This window comes from Haemaphysalis longicornis, unplaced genomic scaffold (genome assembly GCF_048455015.1).
Source record: "Haemaphysalis longicornis isolate Haplotype H1 unplaced genomic scaffold, Haemaphysalis longicornis Haplotype H1 scaffold_1, whole genome shotgun sequence".
In the NCBI taxonomy this organism is placed as follows: Eukaryota; Metazoa; Arthropoda; class Arachnida; order Ixodida; family Ixodidae; genus Haemaphysalis; species Haemaphysalis longicornis.
The window spans coordinates 149,525,249-149,547,436 of record NW_027526203.1 but is presented as its reverse complement, the minus strand read 5'-3'; the positions used below and the strand labels follow the sequence as shown (position 1 = coordinate 149,547,436).

General features: G+C 47.3%; 1 protein-coding gene across 3 annotated transcripts in view; it reads left to right on the top strand.

The window, feature by feature from the left end:
• LOC144137916 (uncharacterized) overlaps nucleotides 1–22,188 on the top strand; it is a 42,311-nt gene that overhangs the window by 5,325 nt on the left and 14,798 nt on the right. For all 3 annotated transcript variants that reach the window (XM_077669939.1, XM_077669946.1, XM_077669955.1), the window contains exons 3-4: nucleotides 1,799–2,037; nucleotides 22,023–22,145. In XM_077669939.1, the coding sequence (XP_077526065.1) occupies nucleotides 1,799–2,037; nucleotides 22,023–22,145 (362 nt within the window). The remainder of the gene's footprint in view (nucleotides 1–1,798; nucleotides 2,038–22,022; nucleotides 22,146–22,188) is intronic.

Here is a 22,188-nt window from a genome sequence, read left to right as displayed (position 1 = left end):
CAGTTGGCCAGTGTTGTGTCAGACAAGCCCAACGCACTTGACGACTGTGCAGCGTTGGGCGGCACATTGCGTGCTGTACGCAGTAGTGCTTCTAGGTTTGCATGTTCGTTCGTGAACTCCATTGCTTACCCGACATTCTTACTGCTATAAAAAGAATGTGCACTAAATTCAAGCGCCAATATCTCATTCTGCATGCTTATAGTCCCAGTTTAACCTGTTTAATTTGCCTTGAATTTCGTCGGCTTCAGCCAGTCGCAACAAGCTGCGGGAAAGTAGCTAGGGTGTCGCATGCCTATTCTCTGTCTTCCTTGTTATACAGCTTATTTGACTGAAGTGCATTAAAAGTGGTGTCAGTGTTATTCTAATGAGGCAGTCTTTCGAATGAACCAAACTTGCAAAATTGCAGTGGGGTAAATAATAGAAGTTCTAAATGAACACGTTAACATGTGCGCAGCTACACTGCATATGGAAGTACCACTGGCCGGTATTTTCCGGCCTCAGCCAATCGCAACAAACTGCCCATAATATGTCATAGGTTCAGTGTGGAAAAGTAGCTAGGGGGTCGTGTGACTATTCTCCATTTTCCTCTTGTACAGCTTATTTTAGTGAGGTTTGCATTAAAATGGTGAGTGTTATTCTAACAAGGCAATCTTTCGAATGAACAGAAATTGAATTTTGTCTTCATAGCTCCTTTAAGGTGGACTTTATGGGCGTAAAATTATGCAAACCATCACATAATTAACAGAAATGTGTGAACTTTTCCAGAGTTGGTTTTAGGGCACATGTTTATGTTGAACAATGAGAACCAGGTAATAAACAGTCAGCCCACTTTGTGGAAGACCTCAACTTGACTTGCAATTTGGAAACTCATGCTGTTGAACACATTAGTGTTTATTGCTGATGGTTTGTGAGTTTGTGGAAGTCACGTGTTTACTGTCAAGGCTGATGCAGCTACCCCCACGTTAGCTGTTTTCTACCGAAGAAAAAGAAGCTGTGAAGTCTTGTATTGTTTGCATCAATGCAAGATGTAGTATTTACACCTTCTAAATCAATGTGCAGATAGATACACAGGGGCAAATTTAAAAATCTTCAAACCTTTTTGTATTGCTCATAATTTTCGCGGCATCCTTCCCTCTGCTGCTGCTCCTCTTCACTACCCATCTCTCTGGTTCACCGCCCACTACTTAAACGGGCCCCGCCCGTTAGACTGACCCGTTTGAAATGCGCGCCTGAGGAACTAATTACGGCCACTGTGCGAGGGCAACCCCAGCGGCAGTGGGCTGCACATCTTGCTGCCTGTATATGTGGAGGAGTCTGAACAAGTTGTTTTTAAGTCGGAAAAATTGGCAGTTATGAGTGGTATTTGGCCAGCGGTATTTGACCAGAGTTGTTCAATCTTTTTGGTTTTGAACTTAACACCTCCCCATCCCCCCTGTTCTCAAAATATCCGCCTCTCATAAATTTCTGTAACTCTGATGCCAAATTTTCCCTTCATAGTATGTCTGCGGTCGGGCGGCAATAGTGCAAAGTTTAGGGAAACGGGAGTTTGTTACAACCCGGCTTCAGGGCTAAGGCGTTAAGCGGCTGAGCCCAAGTACGCGGGTTCGATTCCTTTCCACGGCGACTGTTTTTCAGGTGGGGGCGGAAAGTGAAACCGCCCGTGTGTCAGTATTTCGGTGCATGTGGAAATTAATCCGCTACCCTCCCCACAGTGCCACTCATGGCCCAGGTGTAGGTTTGGTGCGTTCAACCGCATATACTCACTCAGTCTTCCCCCCTGTCCTCTCCTGCGGTGCAGCCCTGCGCGGGCGCGGCAACAAGCAGACGCTGGTGTACAACCTGAGCTCGCCGTGCATCTGCCTGATGTACCTGGTGCACGTGTTCAAGGGCTACCTGAGCTCCTCGGCGGCCACCATGTCCAGCTGGGACCCGTGCGTGCTCAAGGTGCTCATCGACGTCTTCCAGGACATGTACTCGCGCGAGCGCTTCACCTCTGAGAAGACCCTCGTGCCCCTCATCCTGCGCACTCGGCTGCTGGTGAGCATGTCCAAGAAGCCACCGTCTTCTAGAAAGTGTGTGTGCAGTGAGTTGGGCCCTCCAGGTGGGGCGTTTCACGTGCAGTAGCATTTGCGTAGAACCGGCTTGTGCGGTTGCCTTGTGCTCATCCGTAACATGATGCCCTTGCCGTTGCATCAGTTTGTAACATGCAGAGAAAGTTGGGGAGAGTGTAGGAGCAATTTGGCTACCCTTGGTGTTCTTCGTTTCCCCGGAGCGAACTTTCTTGTCCATAATAGCAGCCCCCTCTCCAGAGTAGCTAGTCTGCTCGACTCAGGTGGAATTTTTTTCACGCATTTGAAATGAGCAGAGGTTGCTGTGCAACCGAGATTATAGAGGAGTGAGGCGCAGCAACCTGGCATCGAGATAGGCTCAGGCAATGCAGCCATTTAATTGCGAAGCTGTACAAATTGGAAAACACCTCTGTCGACCCAGTCTCAAAGTTAAATCTCTGACTTACTCTTGGAATCACAGGGAGGCCGGTACAATGCGTAATTATGTATTCACATGTGGGGCACAAATTTGGAGTGTACACTGGGCAGCCATGCATTATTTCTTAGCTCAGACGAGAATGTCTTGTAAGGTGAGGAAGTTTCAAGCTTTACTTTTTCCTTATTTGCATGTATGCGTGCACTTTGTCACTTCTTCTGCAAACACAATCACCTTTTCCCTCTCCACTTTCTGTCTTTTAGTTTTGTCTATGATATAGTTTACGCTGCCATATGGGCAGAACTTCAACTGCTTGGATTTTTTTAGGTTTTCATTTAAATGAGCAGCACTGTACGCTATGTTGCAACTGGTATTGTTAGTTTCGTTAAGGTGATCTAAGTTGACACTTTTGGGCTCTTGCACTGTATCAGATTAGCACTAGTACATTGATGTTAATGTAATGTAAAGCTTCATGCCAAAACAAACCTCGCGAAAGTTTGCATATCACAGAACAATTTATTAATGCCTTCAGTAAAATATGCTGTTGGGCTAGTTGGTTTGTCTGTCTCGTCGTTCTTCGTTTTTTCTGTCCTCGTTTGTAGCGCTCGTTTTTCCTTAATTAAAAGCTTTGAATGCCTACTGTAAAATACACAGTAATAGCCCACCCAAAAACAGCGGTGAATAATCTAGTGGAAATAGGCGGATGGGCTCTCATTGAGTGGGAAATAGGTGACCGGTAAAAAGCGCAAAGGCTCACGGGTGCATTGTCTGCTCCCGCGGAGCCCAGCCACTTCCGGTTCGAGAGCTCTCCTCGCCTCCCGTAGGCCTGCGGCTTTGATGCGCGCGTTTGCGTGTTGTTTATTTGTTTCCATCGAAAAAACAAACGCTCATGCATCGCACATTGTATGAATAACAACGATGAATCCTACTAGGGGCTCCTTTGAAAGGAAAGCACCCTGTGACAAATAAACAACGCGCACACACGCGCGTGAAAGCCACCGGCGTACGGGAGGCCAGGCGAGATCTCGAACCGGAAGGGGCTGGAGCAGACGACGTACCCATGAGCCTTTGCGCTTTTTACCGGTCACCTATTGGGCAATGCGGAAGGGTATGCAAAAAAGGGGGGGAGGGGGGAGCACTGAGCGATTTCAGGATGGGTTATCCTTTGGTGATGGGATATCTCTCAGTATTTGGCTGTTGTTCTTTTGATGAAACTGTGCATAGGAATGAAAATACTTGTCAGTCAAGACTTTTGTCTTTTGAAAGTGGGCCAGACGTCGCCAGCCTTTGGTATTCTACAGTTGGTCTCCAGGCTGGGTTCTTGTCCACATATAGTACTTCAATGGAAGCTAAGTGCACAACCGTTTGGGCACCAGGAAATTAGTGAACACAAAAGAACTCTAGCAGTTTAAACCAGGCTGGGGCAATTGCTAGCAGTGTGCCTGGTTGTATGAAGCCTTCAGTTTGTTTGCTTTAGCTGCATTGAGAAAAAATAATGCTGCCCACAGGGCTCCTAGCAACTGTAGGAGTGACAGATTTCCCTTTCATGCTACTAAATCTCTATGTACTCACTCAGTTAACTCATTACTCTCTCAGGGGTCCCCTTAATTGCAGCAAAAGGCAGAAGGGCATATGTGAGAACAGGGGTGGAATCCTTGTCCATTTCCAAAGCATCCCATTTGTGCAGCTGTAACAGGAGCAGCAAGGGGTTTCTGTTACCTCCCACTCATGCAGTAGCCTCTTGTGGCAGTCAAAGTGGTGCATTTGAAGCGTTCAAAGCTGAGGACTACGCCCAAGGAAGTACCTACTAAGGCTTGTTCACACTTGCGACAGGAGTGACCAAAAGCGACGCGGCAAGTGATTTGTCCCAACCTAATTTTGTCGCTGCCGTCGCTCTTTACGCAGAAGGAGGAGGCGAGAGCTCCTGGTGCCATATCCTGCAATAGCACCTGCATACTGTGTGGCGTCGAAACCGAAACTCTCATGAAGTCAGGTTTCAAGCGAGAGACAATAACAAGAAAAGCAAACATAGTTCATTGCAGTCGCTCGTGTTGCGTGCAAGTGTGAACGGGCCTTTAATCTGCGCTGATTAGGTGTGACTTCCGTAATGGAATCAATTTTGACAACAGTTCCTTCCTTGTTGGACATTTTGTGCACAAGCAATCGTCATCAGACGTGCCCTTCGGTAATGTTGAAGCAGAGACAGAATCGGCTTCAGCCATTGCCACAAGGGTGGGAGAGGGCAGAGGTACAAAGGGACGAGAAGATGGTCGTGACATCCCTCAAAGCCCTGGGTAGCCAATGTGGAGAAGGTGTGCCATGTCAGCAGCAGCTTTGCAAAGGGGGCACCATCTGACATTCCGACTCCTAGAACGGTGCTGGTACACAGTTGAACCCCTTTATAAGAGGCACAGATGTAAGAGGCAATCGGGTATAAGAGGCACCATTCACCTACATGGTTGGCTGCCCTATCTTTCCCCTTAATTTTACTTCTTTTATAACAGACATTGGAAGTAGAAGAAGGTTGTAAAGGACAAGTTAGCCTTGAATTTCGGTCAACAATATTGTTTGTAACAGACGTTGTAACTTTAAATGCGATGTTACCAGTCGCTAACTGCAGTCGCATCCATTGTGGCAGCTGAGGGGGGACAACAGACGCGTGCAGTTGCTATTTATCATAACTTCAGCAAACACGGAGTGGTTCAGTCAGCTATGAAATGACGGGAAGCCCGGGCAAGGAAAAGGCAGCATGCAAAAGTGGTTAAAGCTGTGTACCAAGTGTGCAAATGTGATTGCGCATGGGGGCGTCTGCGCAAGCCAAGAAGAATACGAGGAGCACTTGGTGGGCTGGCTCTCTTGATTGCATGGCTCACAATTAAGGGGCATCGCAGGTGTCCAGTCAGCAGTCCTGATGAATAGTTGGAGCGCGCAGTGAAAGGTGCGAGGTCTGGCTATTCATCAGGATTGCAGGCTCAACGTCTGTGGTGCTTCTTCTTTCGCATAAGGTGGAACAAGAGAAAGCATGTATAAGCTGTTGTAGAAAACAGTGTAAATACTGCCACGAAGCAGAAACAAAGAGTCAGAACCACTTTGTAAATTGCGGTGGCAAAACATGAATTACAACAAACCTTTTACAACATGCTGTACCATTCTTTTGAGGGTTATTTTAGTGGTAGGGTGCCTACATTGAGCTAGGGGTTGATCAGTAAGTGAAAACATGGTATTTTGCTTATACAAGACCCCTCATATAAGAGACAGAAACTGCTCCCTGGTGTCTCTCTTATGAAGGGGTTCAACGGTAGTGCATGCATGAGACCTTTGTCAGAGCGTTGAGTTGGCGCCAACAACTCAGCTTACTCTTCAGTCTGGGTGTCGAGCTGCCTGTTGTGGCAGCATTGCAAACAGCTTGGGAGACACTCTGTAGGGCTTACCTCAAAATTATTCGCGAGGATGATGAAGTGGCCAGTGCCGACTCTGGGGGGATATCATGCTAGTCTCTTGATGCAAAGCTCCTCATAGTTCACCGGTGGGGAGAAATGGCCTTCAACGTGCACTAAAATGGTGCACACACGTTGTACCCTGACGGTGTCTTTTTACTTCATGTGGGGAGCTTCAAGCGGTGTATAGGTCTTCTCGGGTGACAAGTTTGGCTACAGTTTTGCTCATTTAATCCTTTGTGCATGGGAAAAGCAGGCTTACAATATTCGTTCGGCCCTCCTTGCGACGTCTTCAAGACTGGTGGCCAGTTCGAGTTTTCTAGGGGTGTGCAAATATTTGAAACTTTCAAACATCTAAGCGAGGAATGTGCTACTTTGGCTTCAAAAGCTGAATTCTTGCCTTATGCCTGGTTGAAAGCGCGAAATTCCTCGCTAGAAACACATCTAAAGTCTATCCTTAGTATTAGTTTGACATGTGATGTACATTATAGCCCACTTATAGCGAACCTAATTTTAATGAAATCGCAGCTATGAACAAATCTGTTTCCCATTGCCATTTGTATACATATATTTTATGTTCAGGTATAGTGAAAAGCGGATATAAAGAACTGATTTCCGTTTCCCAATGTGTTTGTTGTAAGCGGGCCCCCAAGATGCGCTGGCGCCATCCATTAGGGCCAGCAAGCTTTCCCGCAAGACACCGGTGACCAGTGGCTAAGGGGCAAGAGCAAACAACAGCTTAGGAAGATACGTATCTCTTTGGAACTGGTCCTTAGTGCTTTTCTTTTTGCATCCTGATTACGTGAACAGGCCCAAGGGGCCCTAGTCAGCACTCCGTAGAAAAGGGAGCCCAACTATGGCACTGGTTCTTCGTTTGCTCATCATACAGTGGCATGCAGACAAAGCTTTGTTGGCAACTGCTGCACTGGCAAAGCTAAGCTATAATCAAGCACTTGTGCCATCTTGAAGCAACGTATCAAAAGTGTTGGGCCTCTCAGAACAAGTTTCCTGGGAGAATGTCTTACCTTGATGAACTATTGGATCAATGAAAAGGGCAGGCCCATTTCCACATGCCTTACTCTCATTTGACACAGAGCTTTGGGCATGGCCCCACATGCCGAGATTCCTTGTGTGTGTCTTTAAGAGAGTTGCAGTAATCATATTTTGTCAGGACAAGCTATGCCCTACGTCGTCACATGCAATCAATAAGTATTACTCTTGTATAAAATGTAATATTCACAATAGTGAACCCAGTCTGCCATTAGGTCGGCCGACATCAGCCTTTCTCTTGCGCTTGTACATGCACGCCGGCAGAAAAGTTCGCCTGCGGCAGAGTTTTCCTCTTAACCCTTTCAGTCACGAATTATTATATTCACTGCAGAAAAATTGCATACTTGGAGGTTTAGCAGTGTCAAGTGTCTAGAGGTAAGAAAAAAGGTTCAGTCTCTCTAGAATACTTATTACGCAAGTGGCGTCGTGTCCTCATACGGAGACACCGTTACTCAATCCTGCTTTTCCCTATAAAAATAATAAATATCCTGAGGCAGTTTACAAACAAGGAGGTGAAATAATAATTTCTGCACATGAAAGAGGTGTTTTTAGCCTTTATAAATGATTTACGCCACAGTAAAAGAGAACTTAGGACGGCAACACACCGGAGCTTCCACAAAACTTGGTGACGTCCATTTTGAAACGATGTTTATGAATGCGGTTCCGCCATTCCACATCACATGGTGCTACCTTTCACTTCCGTAGGTTTCGAACATCAGCCGCACCGCTCTGCAACATGAACTCATGAACTCTTTTCGTTTTCACGAAGAAAACGACGATGAAAGTCGCGTCTCCATATGGAGACACGGTGACTGAAAGGGTTAAATATCACGTGCGGTGGCAACTTCCTGTCATCTGCTGTGATGGCCAGCATAACTGCAAAGTGCTGCTTTTCAGCGCCTGTCGTTTTGACGAGCACACTACTTGCTCTTCTTTGTTCGACCGTCCTACTCATGGGCATATTGAAGTTGATGGGTGTCTGGTCAGCGTTCCCGGTTTATGACAGGGCGAACTCTCGGTCCTGCCGCAGGCATATCACACTCTTGTGAAATTCCACTAACTTTTCTTCGTAGCAGGGAGGCAGTCGCTGACAAAGCAATGTGCGCCTCCTCAAGTACAGTTTGTTGCGCCATATGAAGCATGTTGTCCACCCATTACTCCCTTTGAAAGCTGTGCAGGCGATGGCGGGCTCCCTCGTGCACGCTCATACGTGCGTCCTGATCATTTCATGTGAAATGATGCAGTCCGCCTTTCGCATGTCCCGGACATATTCCAAGACCCGTTCTTCCACACCTGCAAACTTTCTGGTCTTTGGTCCTTTGAAGGCATGCCACTCCCAATTCGTAAAGCACAGCTTGTCGTGCTGCTTCAGCCAGTAACTGATGTGGACTTTTTCAATCCCGAAATGCCTACTGGCAGCCCGATTTCCATGCTGTACAGTGTACTTTGCAACCTTTGACTTACAAGCGGCATTGTAATTGGCATTTCGGCCCATTGCCAAGTGTAAAACGCAAGACAAGCAGACAAGCAGAAAAACAAGCAACTGACAATGCTGTCACTGAGTAGGAATGGCAGCCAGAAAAAAGTTTGGCTAGATCTTTTGAGCATCGTTTTGATAGGCTGCCCCACGACGCCGTGCTGGAGTGTTCATTTTTACTCTGAGAGATGGCTGTAGGTTGCATGCATGATCATCATTAGCAGGAGCAAGGGAAGTGGAAAAGCTGCAGTATGGCCGTTTGTAGGTCTGCAGGGTATCAAAGTTGTGGGTGCATTTATTACGGGGGGGGGTACCCAATTTTGATGACTAAAGTTGGGGTGCATTCCTTATGTGAGTAAATACAGTAGTGAAGCAGTTGTCTAAATAATCAAGCATTGAAGAAGGGTCAGCTTCTTGGTGATTGATTGCAGGGCCAAAGTGCTGATGTCAAAGTTGAAAAAGTGCGTTGCAAAGTTGCTTGTAGCGGCCCGCACGGGGATCCTTGAGTGCCATGGTGTTATGGTGAGTGGGCGCCACCAGGGTTACCAGCTCCACAAAGGGATGCCTACAGCTGTAGGCAGTTGATATTTGCAACACAGCAGACTTTAGCGCAGGTGGGTTGGACCCACCCACGCCCTAGGTTGTGCGTGGATTAGCCGTGTCCGGGGAAAAGGGCATCCTCTTGGCTGAGCCACAGCCGGGGTTATTTTGGACCTTCACGGCCCCTCCGGTAGCGGCAACACGCCACTTCGGCCCCTGTTTCTCGTAGACTGTGCTCCGGTCTGACCCGCCCAGGGGGAATCAGCCAGCCGCCTTTTCCTGCCTCCCTCTCGGCTCTTTCACCTTCCTGTCTTCTTTGCTACCCCTGTCCTGTCATCTCTTCCTTTCCTCATTTCCACACATTTCCCAGGTGGCGAGGGTTAATCCTGGGTAAGGAATCAACCTTGAGTACTCAAACACGATTATAGCAGCTGTGTATGGCTAACGTGCATCTAGTGCATTTTCAGGTTGGGCGTGCTGGTGGGCAGCCAGCACAGCTGCTGAACTGATTTCATTTGTTATGGCCACAAGACCTACATCCCATGATTGTCCTCCAAAACGGGGGTGCAACGAAGCAGTCCAGCAGTTTTTCATACCAAAAAAAGCCAGAAAATTTTCTCAAGTTCCAGGTCAGGCATTGTGAAAACAAAGGCATGTCAATGAGACGTCTGTCACCATTTCTGGTAGCCAAAGTTCTTACGAACGAGATAGGAAGTGACTGTAAAGTGAGGAAGTTGGGAAGCGGTGACCTTCTCGTAGACGTCAAAGGCGCAGATCAGTGTGTAAGTTGACCAAAATAACCACTGCTGGTGACAACCCTGTGAGCATCACTTACCACCAATCCATGAACACTATACCAGAGGTATCATCTCTGATGAAGACTGCGTGAACTTGTTGAGCAAGAACTCCTGGAAGGGTTCGAATGTCAGAATGTTGGAAATGTTCAATGAATAAAAATACGTAGAGATGTGAAGGAAATTCCAACCAAGCATGTAATCCTCACATTCTCGACCAGTGTACTGCCCGAGTCTGTCAAGGCAGGCTACGTTAATTTAAGATCCCTGTCCGTTTGTACATTTCAAACCCCCGACGGTGCTAATTGCCAAAGATTTGGCCATGTTTTATCAACGTGCCAAGGCCAAGCAGGGTGTGTGTGCAAAGTGTAGGCTTCCCGACGTCACGTCCGACACCTGTGAAGCTCCACTTCACTGTGTAAACTGCAAAGGAGCGCACTCCGCGTACTCGTGGTGGTGCTCCTAATGGAAGAAAGGCAAAAAAATAATTGCACTGAAGTATAAGGAAAACGTGACTTTTCGGGAAGCACGACAATGACTGTGCCTAACACACACGAGCTTTGCCGATGAAACGTGACAAGGAAGTAAGGGGTGGGGGGTCTACACTCCCAGCGAGGCCCCAAGGGACACCACATGCTCCCTCAGTGCCAGTGGCTAAGGCCGCCTCACATGCCACAAGGCCCCTTGCTGGCACTGCAGTGCTGGCTTCGGCTGAGAGGCATGCTGCCTCAACCAGCCTGCCTAGCCCTGCTGCCAAGGCTTCGCAAGATGCCGTGGACACACCACCAAGCTCTCTGGTGCGCAGTACGCTGAGAGGGCGCAGCACGTCTCTTGACTGCACAAAACAAAAGCCACCTAGGGTCACGGCTCCTGGGAAGGTGTCTTGAACATGGCAGGTTGACTACACAGCACTTCCTCAATCCTTGTTATACGGTTGAACCCCTTTATAAGAGACAAGTACTGGGGAGCAGTTTCTGTCTCTTATATGAGAGGTCTCTTATAAGCGAGGAACCATGTTTTCACTTACTGATCAACCCATAATTCAATGTGGGCACCATACGACTAAAATGAGGTCTAAAGAAAGCAACAGCATGTTGCAAAAGGTTTATTATAACTCGTGTTTTGCCCTCAGAATTTGTGAAGTGGTTCTGAATCTTTGTATACTTCATGACTGTATTTACACTGTTTTTTACAACATTTTCTTCAAGCTTTCTTTTCTTGCATTGTCTGGAGAAGATGAAGAATCGTAGATGTTGAGTTCACAAGCCTAATGAATAGCCAGAGCGCACAGCTTCTGCTGTGGCTATTCATCAGGTTTGCAGGACTCGACATTTGTGATGATTCGGAGCTACGCGATTTGAAGAAGCCCACTACGCACTCCCGGTAGCTTGCGCAGACTTCCGCATGCGTGGTCGCGCTCGTACGCATAGCGCTAAGCTTTAACCACTTTTGTACGTTGCATTTCCATTGGCAGGACTTCTCGTCGTCGTTTCATAGCTTTCATGTTTGCTGAGGTTATAATGAATAGCGACTGCAGGTGTCTGTCATCCCCTTTGATTCCATAATGGACGCAACTGCAGTTAGTAACTGGTGGCACCACATCTAAAAGTTAAAATGTTTGTTACAAGCAAGCTTTTTGACCAAGATTCAAGGATAGCTTGCCCTTTATAACCAACTATCTTCTACATTTGATGTCTGTTATAAAAGAGGTCAAATTAATGGGAAAGATAGAGTGGCCATCCATCTGGGTGAATAGTGTCTTATACCCAATTGTCTCTTACATCCATGCCTCTTATAACGTGTTTCTACTGTATCATAAGCTGATGGTAGCTGATAGTGTAGTCCAGTGGAACTGCGGAGACCCCTTGAAAAACTTGGATGATATCTATGAATTGCTGCCACAACACAAATAAGTATTATGTGTCTCGAGGAAACACACTTGAAGGTGAAGCAAACTTTTTAAAGAAGCCTTGCAGACAAAATACAAGTTTGTTTTATTTCAAAGATTTCATATTTTATAGTGCCCCCAGCGCTTGCCCGGCAGCAATCGATGCCGTATTCACTGAGAAATTAATCAATTTAGGTAAAAATTTTCATTCTCCCGCCAAATCGTGTGTTTTCGTGACGACTCCCATGAAGTCATGATGGCGGGTATTCAAACGAACTTCCAGCGCGTCTTTAGGCTCTGCAGCATCAGTCCTCCCAGATGGCACTACCATACTAAACCTCGGAACAGTTTGCCATTTTTTTTTGTTTTTGACCATATTTGCACCTGGCTTGCTGTGTTATGGTAGAAAGTAATCGTTTCGTGAAACATGGGGTATGCTCGACAAATACGGTCACATAAGGCAACGTCGCTTTCGCCACTCAGCCAGTGTCGTGTAAGACAACTCCAAAGCGGCGGACTGCTCTGCAGCTGAAACAAGCGTAGTGCGCCCAGTACCAACAGCAGTGTGCATTGGTACTTCTATGTTTCCGTGCATTTTCGTAACTTTCATTGCTTACCCTACCATTCTTACTGCTGTAAAATGAATATGCATTACACTTACGCGCAAATAGCTCGTTCGGCAAGCTTATAAGCCCTGCCCAATTTGCATTTGCATTTTCCGGCCTCAGCCAATCGCAGAGCTGGCACATATGACATCGTAGGTTCCGTTGTGGGAAATGAGCTAGTGGGTCGCATGGCCATTCCCTTTTTTCATAATTATGTAGCTTATTTGAGCGAAATGGGCATTGAAAGTGGTGCCAGTACGATTCTAATGAGGCAGTCTCTCGAATGAACCAAACCTGTTTTGTCTGCGTGGCCCCTTTAAGAATACTAGAGTGTGACTCAGTGCAGACTTCTAGTGAACTCCTCAGCTTAACTTGCAGAACACAAAAGTGGTGCAGTATTGGTACGGCTGCTGAGGTGGATGCACAGGTGAAATAAGACGTCTGAGTGGTGCCATATGTGTAGCAGATGGTTGCATTGAGCCAAAGTTGTTTTTGAATATGACAGAGCACAGATGCACCAAAGAAGCCCGCTTGCTTGCTTCCTGGAGGTAACGATTATTATTGTCTGTGCAGCAATGACTTCCAAGAGAGCGGCATGCAGTGTGACAGTGTTGGGAACAAGTGAATGGGCAGAATTTGGGCACCAGATAACTTTGGGTTGCAAAGATGCCAGGAGCGAGAACTTGCGACTGCGCAACGCTTTGTTGTGCATGTTGTCTGCAATCATTTGGCTCAGTTGAACAGGTTTTTGTTTTGTCAATTCCTTCCGCAGACTCGTTTAGGGCTGAAATTTGTTCCTATTGCTTTCATATCTCTACAGTGTCTAGTGGGATTTTGAGACTGGCACCCACTGCAATGGCTCTGTGGCTAAGGCTTTGGGCTGCTGAGCCCAAGGATGTAAGTTCGATTCCCAGCCGCGGTGGCCGCTTTTCCGATGGAAGCGGAAAGCAAAAATGCCCATGTGTTCGAGATTTTGGCAGACGTTAATGATCCCCAGGTGGTCAAAATTAATCCGGAGCCCTCCACTATAGTGCACCCAGGGGTGAGACAGCTGCGCATATTGCGCAGTTTTGATACAGAAGTGTTTTCCTGCGCCGGGCTGCTCCAAAAGCTTTAAATTCGCAAAAATTGCGCCAAACTGCTCCAAAACAGTCTTAGAGCCAAGGATTTTAACGCTCCCGTCAATTTCAGTGGGGAAAAATGCTTACTGATGGCATAATTTCCCAGCACCCCAAAGGTGATGCTGTTTGTAAAGGATTAATCGATTGATCATTTACTAAAAAACCCACACAAATTTTCCCCGAGATAGTCTTTTTGAAAGTCACAATTTCGGGTTGCACATGTTATATTCTGTGAGATTTTAAAGTTTTTCCATATAAAACCATTGCAAAGTCGTGTAGAAAAAATACTTACGTGTACTAAGGTGGCAAACTACTTGTGCAAGTTGATGAAAAAACGGCAATTTTCGGAGCGCCGTGTCTCCGGAACAACATCACGGGGCGCTGCCATCTTGGTGGGGAAAAGATTGGGAAACATAGCCGCCGAGCGAAGCAGTTGCTCGTGGTTCAGTTAGAGTGCTGTTTGCCGATTTCTAACGTGGTTATGGTTATGAGGGTGGCTGGGTTTAGATTTAGTCGTTTGGTCTGTTGCGAGAAGTTGCCTGACTCGAAAGACGGGAGTTCATCAGAAACGTGGTGCCCGCGAATTCGCCGTGTTTCGGCCTTGAGTTCGAGGCACGGTGCGTGCTTGAAAGGAAATTTCGAACTCATTGCGGTGTTATGAAACGCTTAGTTATTGCTGCCTTTGACAGCGACCTTGCGAGTGGCGGGAATGAGATGATCGACACTGCAGAAGGGGCGGTGCAGGCTACATCGCCGCAAAATGTTCAAGCAGTGTCCGTTAGCAGTACGGGCTATTATTGCAACGCTAGTAATAATAGTTCATTTATCTGAAGTGAAATTTAATGCCAAGAGGGAGGTGGCTAAATGTACCAACATTATTCATATTACGATCGTAGTGAACGTGCACCTTGGGGATTGAAATTGGAGGCCTGGTGGGGTGCGACGACTCACCTCGCTTTGCACAACTTTTGCCGTGGTTCTACACTTGTGCGTAAAGCCAGAGTCCTTCAAGCATGAAGGACTCTGGTTAAGCCCAGTCTGGGATTTAAATAATGATTTCTGCATTCACAAGATAGTAAAAATGCTTTGCAATTGCTTAGTTTTTCCATTCGATATTTACGACGGCGCTCCACGCTATCTATGCATAGATGGTGGTGAAAAACGTTCTTTATTGAGCTCAAGGGGTAGGGAAAGGGGTGTGGTCAGCATCCTTCGTCCAGGAGACCGCGGGCCTGCGCTGCATCCGTGGCTCGTTGCACCAGCGCGAGTTGACGCTCCGGCGCCGAGCTGGTCAGCGCAGACTCCCACTGCTCAGGGGATGGGGACGGGATGGGGTGAGGGTGGTGGGGACAGGAGTATACTAGGTGGTAAGTTGAGAGTGGGATGTCACACTGTGGGCAATTGTAGGGGAACAGAGATGGGGAGATGTGGGACAGGATGGTGTGGTTGTAGTATGTCTCGGTTTGCAGTCGCCGGTAGATATACGCTTGATGGTTGGAAAGAGTGTGATGAGGAGGTGGGTATATCCTTCTTGTGTTTGTGTAATGAGAGAGAATGGAGCTGTATGTGAGGTCGAGTGGGGTCAGTGCCTGTGGGACAGGTGGGGCTTGTCCGGTTCTTCCTGGCCTTGCTGTTGGGAGTGCCCGGTTGAGGAGGTCGCGGGCTACGGCGTGGGCCGCCTCATTCCCTGCAAGGCCGGTGTGGCCTGGTGTCCAGATGATAGAGATGTCGATGTCTTCGGGGAGGTGTTGTAGGATCTGGATGGCTTGAGGGGGTGCGAGGCCGGCTTGGTATAGGCGGCAGGCTTGTTGGGAATCCGATATGATGGTCAAGTAGGGTTTTTGCTGGTGGGTAGTGGTGGCGTGAGTGATGGCTAGCGCTTCGGCCGTTGCTACAGGTAGGTTCCGATAGGAGGCTGCAGTTGCTAATTTACCAGTTGAGTCGAGGACTACAAGGGTTGTGTGCTTGTGGTCTGTAGATCGAGCAATGTCTGTGTACCGTGTGTGAGGGTCTGAGCTGTGTCGTTTTTCAAGGAGCCTCACCCTGGCCTCTCGGCGTCCTCGGTTGTAGGTAGGATGCATGTGTTTTGGAACAGGATGGACCTTGAGGCGTTGACGGATGGTGAGAGGAATACGTTGCGGTGCTTGCTGTGAAGAAGGGGTAGTGCGTCCGATGTCCTGGAGAACTTTTCTTCCTGCTGGTGTCAATATGAGTCTCTGGAGGTGTGATGCGCGCTGTGCTTCCAACAGTTCACTTAAGGTATTATGCAGGCCGAGTTTGAGGAGACAATCGTTAGATGTGTAGGTTGGGAGGCCGGGGGCAGCTTTGTAGGCTTTTCTGATGAGGGTGTCCAGTTTGTTGATTTCCTGCGGTTTCAGGTTGACAAATGGGGTGCCATAGGTGATGCGGCTGACTATCAGCGCTTGGATTAGCTTGCAGGTATCGTGTTCTTTAAGTCCGTATGTAGAGCCTCGTATTCTTCGGATGAAGTGTGTTAGCTGTGTGACTGTTTTTTGGAGTTGTGGTAGAAGGGCCGCTCCGGAGCCATCGTAGTGGAATGGTACGCCGAGCACGCGGAGCGTGGTAACTTGTGGGATGGGGGATCCTTGAATGACGACTTGGGGATCTGGGGTAGTGGGAGGGGGTCGGCCTCTTGTGCGGGAACGTAGAATCAACAGGGCCAATTTGTTAGGTTCTGCTGTGAGGCCCCTGGGTTGGAGATAAGCAATGGTGGTGTCAATGGCTTGCTGGAGTGCGTCTTCTTGTTCTCCGCTCGAGCCATGTGTCGTCCAAATGGTTAAATCGTCCGCGTATAGGGCATGACGAATGCCGGGGATATTGTCTAGTTTGCTTGGTAATTGGAGGAGTGCGATGTTAAATAGCAGGAGTGAAATTACGGACCCTTGCGGGGTGCCTTTGGCCGGTGTTTCGAAAGTTGGGGATTGTATGGGTCCGAGTCGCAACGTGGCTGTGCGGTTTCCCAGGAACGCCTTGACGAAGTAAAAGATTCGGTGGCCGCATTCGGTATGGTTGAGGTTTTCGAGAATGGCTTGGTGTGTTGCGTTATCAAAGGCGCCCTTAACATCTAATGTGAATAGGGCCTTTGGAGCGTCACTGCTGAGGTGGTCTAGTATTTGCTCTTTGATTTGTATAAGGATGTCCTGCGTAGAGAGGTGCTGGCGAAAGCCGAACATTGTTAGGGGGTACAGGTGTTTTTCTTCTAGGTGGGTATGCATAGAGCCTCAGAATTTAAAAATGGTTTGTGAAAGGGTTAGTGGAATAGAAAAAAAATTTATTGAAATGCTGTTTCAGTGTTATGTACGTTCAAGACCTAGTGTGCGTTTCTTTCCGGAGTCGCCAAAAATTTGATTTTTTAGGCTCCTGAGGTGACGTAATCAATGATGTTCTTCTGCTCCAAATCAAGGTTCTTCTGCTCCAAAATAGAGATTTCGCTGCTCCAAAAACTGCTCCCAAATCTGATTAAGCTGTCTCACCCCTGTGCACCGCATAACCTGTGTAGTTTCGGCTTGTTAACTCTTTCACGACGGCTCCATAGGCAATCGGAAGTCAGCGTCCGATGATTTCAAATCTCCCGCAAAATCTGAAACCCGCGCTCCACAGACTACTATCGCCATCTGGTGTGTTCATTGGCAACTTCTCTTTCAATTTCGGTTTCGTTTGTTTATGTGTCTCGTGTGGTGGCGGTGTAGCAAGAGAAATTTGAACCAAAGGTAGAGGGGAGCAGGTGAAAAAATAGCGTCAGGTTCGCGCCGCACTCCGCACAATCGGACTGCTGTAGCAAGCACTTCGGCAGCTCCTGCTGTCGATTTTTCTGATTCCAGCAGCAGTGAGGGGTCAAGCAATGATGTGGGATCTTCAGATTTCAGTTCGGACGACGAAGCTCCAGTTCAGGTGCCTCGCACTTCAACAAGCGAAGCGCTGGCAGGTTATTTCGTTGTGACTCCGCGCTGTATTTATAAACAAAACGTGCTTCTTATCTGACGACTGCGGTTTTGATTTTGTGTTTAGGGTCTCGACAACGTACAGCCAGGATATTTTGCCAAATGCACCGCGCCATATCGCGCTATTACCTTCAAGATAACCTGGCACTCATGTCAGATTAGCGCTTCAGGGTTCAGGTGCGACGCTTCTCGAGAGCGCTGGATTTTTTTTCTTGTTTTTTACCACCGAACTGATAAGGATTTTGTGCTAGAACACAAAAGAGTATACTTGGATGCGCATTTTACAGACTCACTCACCCTTAAGTGCCTTCGCGGCGTGGTACAGCCGTCAGTTCCGCTAGGTTGACGGGCCCTCAAAAATCGAAAACAAGGTGTACACTGTTGATTTATATATTGAATCATAGCCAAGGAACGTAGTAACAATTTGTATATCTTAAAATTCCTGAAATAATTTTTAGTCTCGGTAAAATTGCTGATTTGTGTTTTTCGTATACTTTTCTTGGGGGCTTTTTTTCTGATTACTTGATGAATAAACTGTAAATAATTGTACCTTTAACAAAACTTCTGCTTTGTGTTTGGAAGAGCAATCTATAAGCTACAATTTCATGCATAGCAAGGCTAAGTGTGTCCAGTAGCTCAAGAGAAAAAAAACGTTTTGTGGAAGCACCCAAAATCGGCCATTTTTCCGCCGTAACGAAAGAGTTCAACCCCATATGCTTTTCAGGCAGGCATGGCTTGAAAAAGAACGAGATTTTGTTTCTTGCCTTCTCGAATACGGTGGAAACCAGCTAGTATGCATGTATTTTACATGCCAGTTGAGTGGTAAAAGCTCAGCTGGGTCAATCTATTTCTATTAGCTTTCTTGTACCACGTGCCTCTTTCTATCTCTCTCTTTTTTTTTTTTTCCCATCGCCATTTGAAAAACGTAGCTGTTCTGACACCTTTCTCAAGCACTTTCCACACTTCCTAAGGGATTGTGGAAAACTGGAAGGGGATGTTGCATAACCATTGAGTACAAAACAGTGAGCAGTGCGTGCTCCTTCCAACCATACTATATATTCTCTTTCAGGTATGGGTTGTAAGTGGAACTGATCTTCTTGAACTTGAATTTTTCTGTCGGCCGTCTGTACCTTCCCTCCGTATACTCCCCTCCTGTGGCGTAACCCTGGTATAACAGCGACAGCAGCTAAAGTGCTCGGAGGGTTACCTTTGCCCGTGGCACCGCACAGTAAATGGGAGGGTACACAAGCACTGCTGGTTTGCGGGGAAGTAATTCCAATGTGTGTGATTTCCAAGCAGAGGCAAAGTGAATTCAGATGTCTACAGCAGCTGCTTCGGTTGCAGCAGGTGCAGGTTGTGCGGGGAAAATTATGGTAATACCAGTAACTGCGGTCACTCTGGAGCATGGCATGGTATGGGAAAATGCAAGACCAAGTTAGTTTTAATAACTTCGGTCTGGACGGTGTTTCATTTGGTTCTCTAAAGCCTGACAAGCAGTGCATCTTTGAAGAGAAGCTGCACTTTCTGTAATGAAGTGGTGGTGGGGGGGGGGGGGGGGGGGTGGCCCAAGCAACCGACACGCACCAACAGGAGGCCAGTTTAACTGACAGCATTGAAGCCTCATTCCAAGTCACAAACTTTGTGGCGGGCGTTTTTTGTGCGCACTTGTTTTCTTAGTCCTGTGAGCAGTGCACAAACGGTGTAGAAGCAACTTGCATGGTACGAAGAGGGAAAACAGCCCCCGTTGGGGCTGGGCAATGTCTAATGGAGGCAAGGCGTAACTTATCTCAGCCCAACTTCAAAACCCTCTGCACTTTTGTTTTGCAGGGTCTCTGTTGTGCATCCCTCAGAAAAGCTGGGCTGTACTCGATGCAGGCAGCACTTAGTACTTGTCAAAGCAGGCAGTTGATATGTGCGAGAACTTATTGGAGCCATTTTTCAGTATTCACCAAGTCAAGAGGATATCTATATTGTTTCTGCTCAGTTTTCTTTTCTTTCCCTTTTTTTTTACTGCTTTAGTTCTCGGTTGTCTTGAACATGGGCGTATTTAATACCTGCGGGTATGTTGCACACCCCTCTCGGGAATAGTAGCAGCGTGAAATACATATTCAGCTCGTAAGCTGAGATGTTGCAAAGTTGGCCTTCTCCCAAAATTTTTCTTTTTTGTTCTCCTGTGCAGCCGATTTTTCTCTGGTTACTGAAAGATTCGCATTTTTTGTCACTGCAGCACATACTTGTGGTGAACATGCACTGAGCAGGAACCCAACCCAACACACCCAGCACTTAGATTAGGGGGTCGCAAAGTACCTCAGCCGAAAATTACTGCTTTTTGCCCATTAGATAACTTGGAAACTCGCTGAAAAGATTTTGCTCTCTTTCGCGGTCTTGACATTCTTCGACGCCTCGAATTACGCCATTAAGGCCATGTAGCGGCTGTTGGCCAGTTTTTCTTCAGTTGCAGCAGTGAACGCTTTTCGATAGCAACTTTATAAATAAAGCCACAAAAACAAAGCAGAAATGGAAGGCATATCTGGTGCGATGAGCAAATCACTGTGCTGGCAATAACTGTAGCTTTCGCAGTGGTTCCAGATTCGAAGGAAAGAGTGAAAGCGCTCATCGAAAGTGTTGCAAGGTCCCTTTAAAGTCTTCCCTGAAACACCCTGTGCAGGCAGTGCCGCTCCAGAAAAAAATACTTGCAGTCTAAATCCACAAAACTCATGTGGCCCAAGAGATTGAAGCAACCAATTACAAAATATACACCCAGCCTTGTCTCACAGAGGTCTTGGAACGGCATAACTAAATTTGTACCGAACAGTTAAGGGGCTAAAAGTAGGGAATCAAATCAAAACCCTAGCAGATGTCTGTTTCCTAAGTGCTTGCAGTGAATTCGCTATGCCAAGGAAGCACACCACTTTGTGTACTACATTCCGACCAGTATTCCAGTGTTTTGTGAACACCATGATGATACGCCCCCCCGTGAAAAAGGTGACACAGCAAAGGCCCTTGTTCTGGTAGTCGTCTCATGGTCCCAAAGACTTTAAAGGGACCTTGCAACACTTTCGATGAGTGCTTTCACTCTTTCCTTCGAATCTGGAACCACTGCGAAAGCTACAGTTATTGCCAGCACAGTGATTTGCTCATCGCACCAGATATGCCTTCCATTTCTGCTTTGTTTTTGTGGCTTTATTTATAAAGTTGCTATCGAAAAGCGTTCACTGCTGCAACTGAAGAAAAACTGGCCAACAGCCGCTACATGGCCTTAATGGCGTAATTCGAGGCGTCGAAGAATGTCAAGACCGGGAAAGAGAGCAAAATCTTTTCAGCGAGTTTCCAAGTTATCTAATGGGCAAAAAGCAGTAATTTTCGGCTGAGGTACTTTGCGACCCCCTAATCTAAGTGCTGGGTGTGTTGGGTGACTACGTTCTGCAAGCGTTTAAGATTCCAAAAAAAATTGAAAAGAGTGTTGCAGGGTCCCTTTAAAGGAGTACTGACACGAAATTTCAAAGCTGATATAACTATGTAAAAAACTTCCTTTGTATATGGAGATAACTCCGATGAAGTTTCAGCCGTAACTGTCCAGTATAACATATTTTAAGCCAATTTTAGTTTTTGCATGCCGTAGAAAGCTCGCAACGGATACTCTTTCAACATCGGCATCAGCATGACGCCACCTGTTCCTCGCCCCTACCTGCCAATGACAAGGCTCCCACGACGTAGCTGAAGCGCTAGCTGCTGCTGGCGTACATGGCTTTGCCTTGTGCATTACGTCACAGTTTTGGGACTGCCGTCACGCTGCCCGTGCGCGTACGTCCAGACCAGCCGTGGTGCGACGCGAGCAGTGACGTCAAGTGCGCCCTCCTGTCATGACTGCCTCCTCGGTGTTTGTTTCATCGAAACTGAAACTGACACGAACAAATGAGGTTGTAAGCAATTATTTTGCTTCCATCGACTATCTAATGTGCCATTCTGTGATTAGTGGGCTGGTAGGCACCTATAGCAGTGAGAAAAAAACAAAACAAAGCAAGAATTTTGGGTCAGTACTCCTTCGAGTAATCTTTAAAAATAGGGTTTTGGAGGTGAAATAGTGTTTTTGAGCAAAGTTATCAGGCCGTGGTGGCTGCTATAAAATTGGTTCCAAGTTCTATTTAGGGTACTAATTAGCTTGATTTTAATTACTGCAGTTAGGTGTCTGATTGTAATGTGGAAATTGCAGAGGATCATCAGTTGACCCGGTACCTCTCATTAGATTTGTGAAAACATGGTTGCTCACAGAACTTGGGGCTTAGAACGTCGGTCCTCCAGGTGCGTGCACCTGGAGCCTGGCGGCTGCAAAGAGCCACGCGGCCATGCTCATGTGCAGTACTGTGGAGCCTGCGGCCGAGGTCGTCCAGTTGGAGGAGGGAGGGCAGAAATGGGACGCTGCTTTTCCTCTACCTCCCCCTCTCTTACTTGCAATGGGCCAAAAAAATTATGCACCAGCCAGTTGTGTGCTTCATACGTTTCAATATGCATGGAACTGTGAGCATGTCAAAATGGGTTTATATCTAATCTTGTGCCAATTCACTCAACTTTTCCCACGCGTAATCTGGCAAGGCCACGGCACTTGTCGGAAACTTGTCCTGCACTCTTTTTGAGCGGTTCACTGGTGGCTGCCCTGTCCGCAGGAGATCATCGTGTACTCCGAGCGGGCCTTGCCGCCGGGCTTTGTCCTGGAGAAGCTGGACCGGTACTTCCCCAAGCCCACGGACGCTGTCTGGAATAAGTTCGCCGAAACCTACCACCTCAAGGTGCGTGCGTGGCCACTCAGACCAGTTCTCACCCGGGATGCAG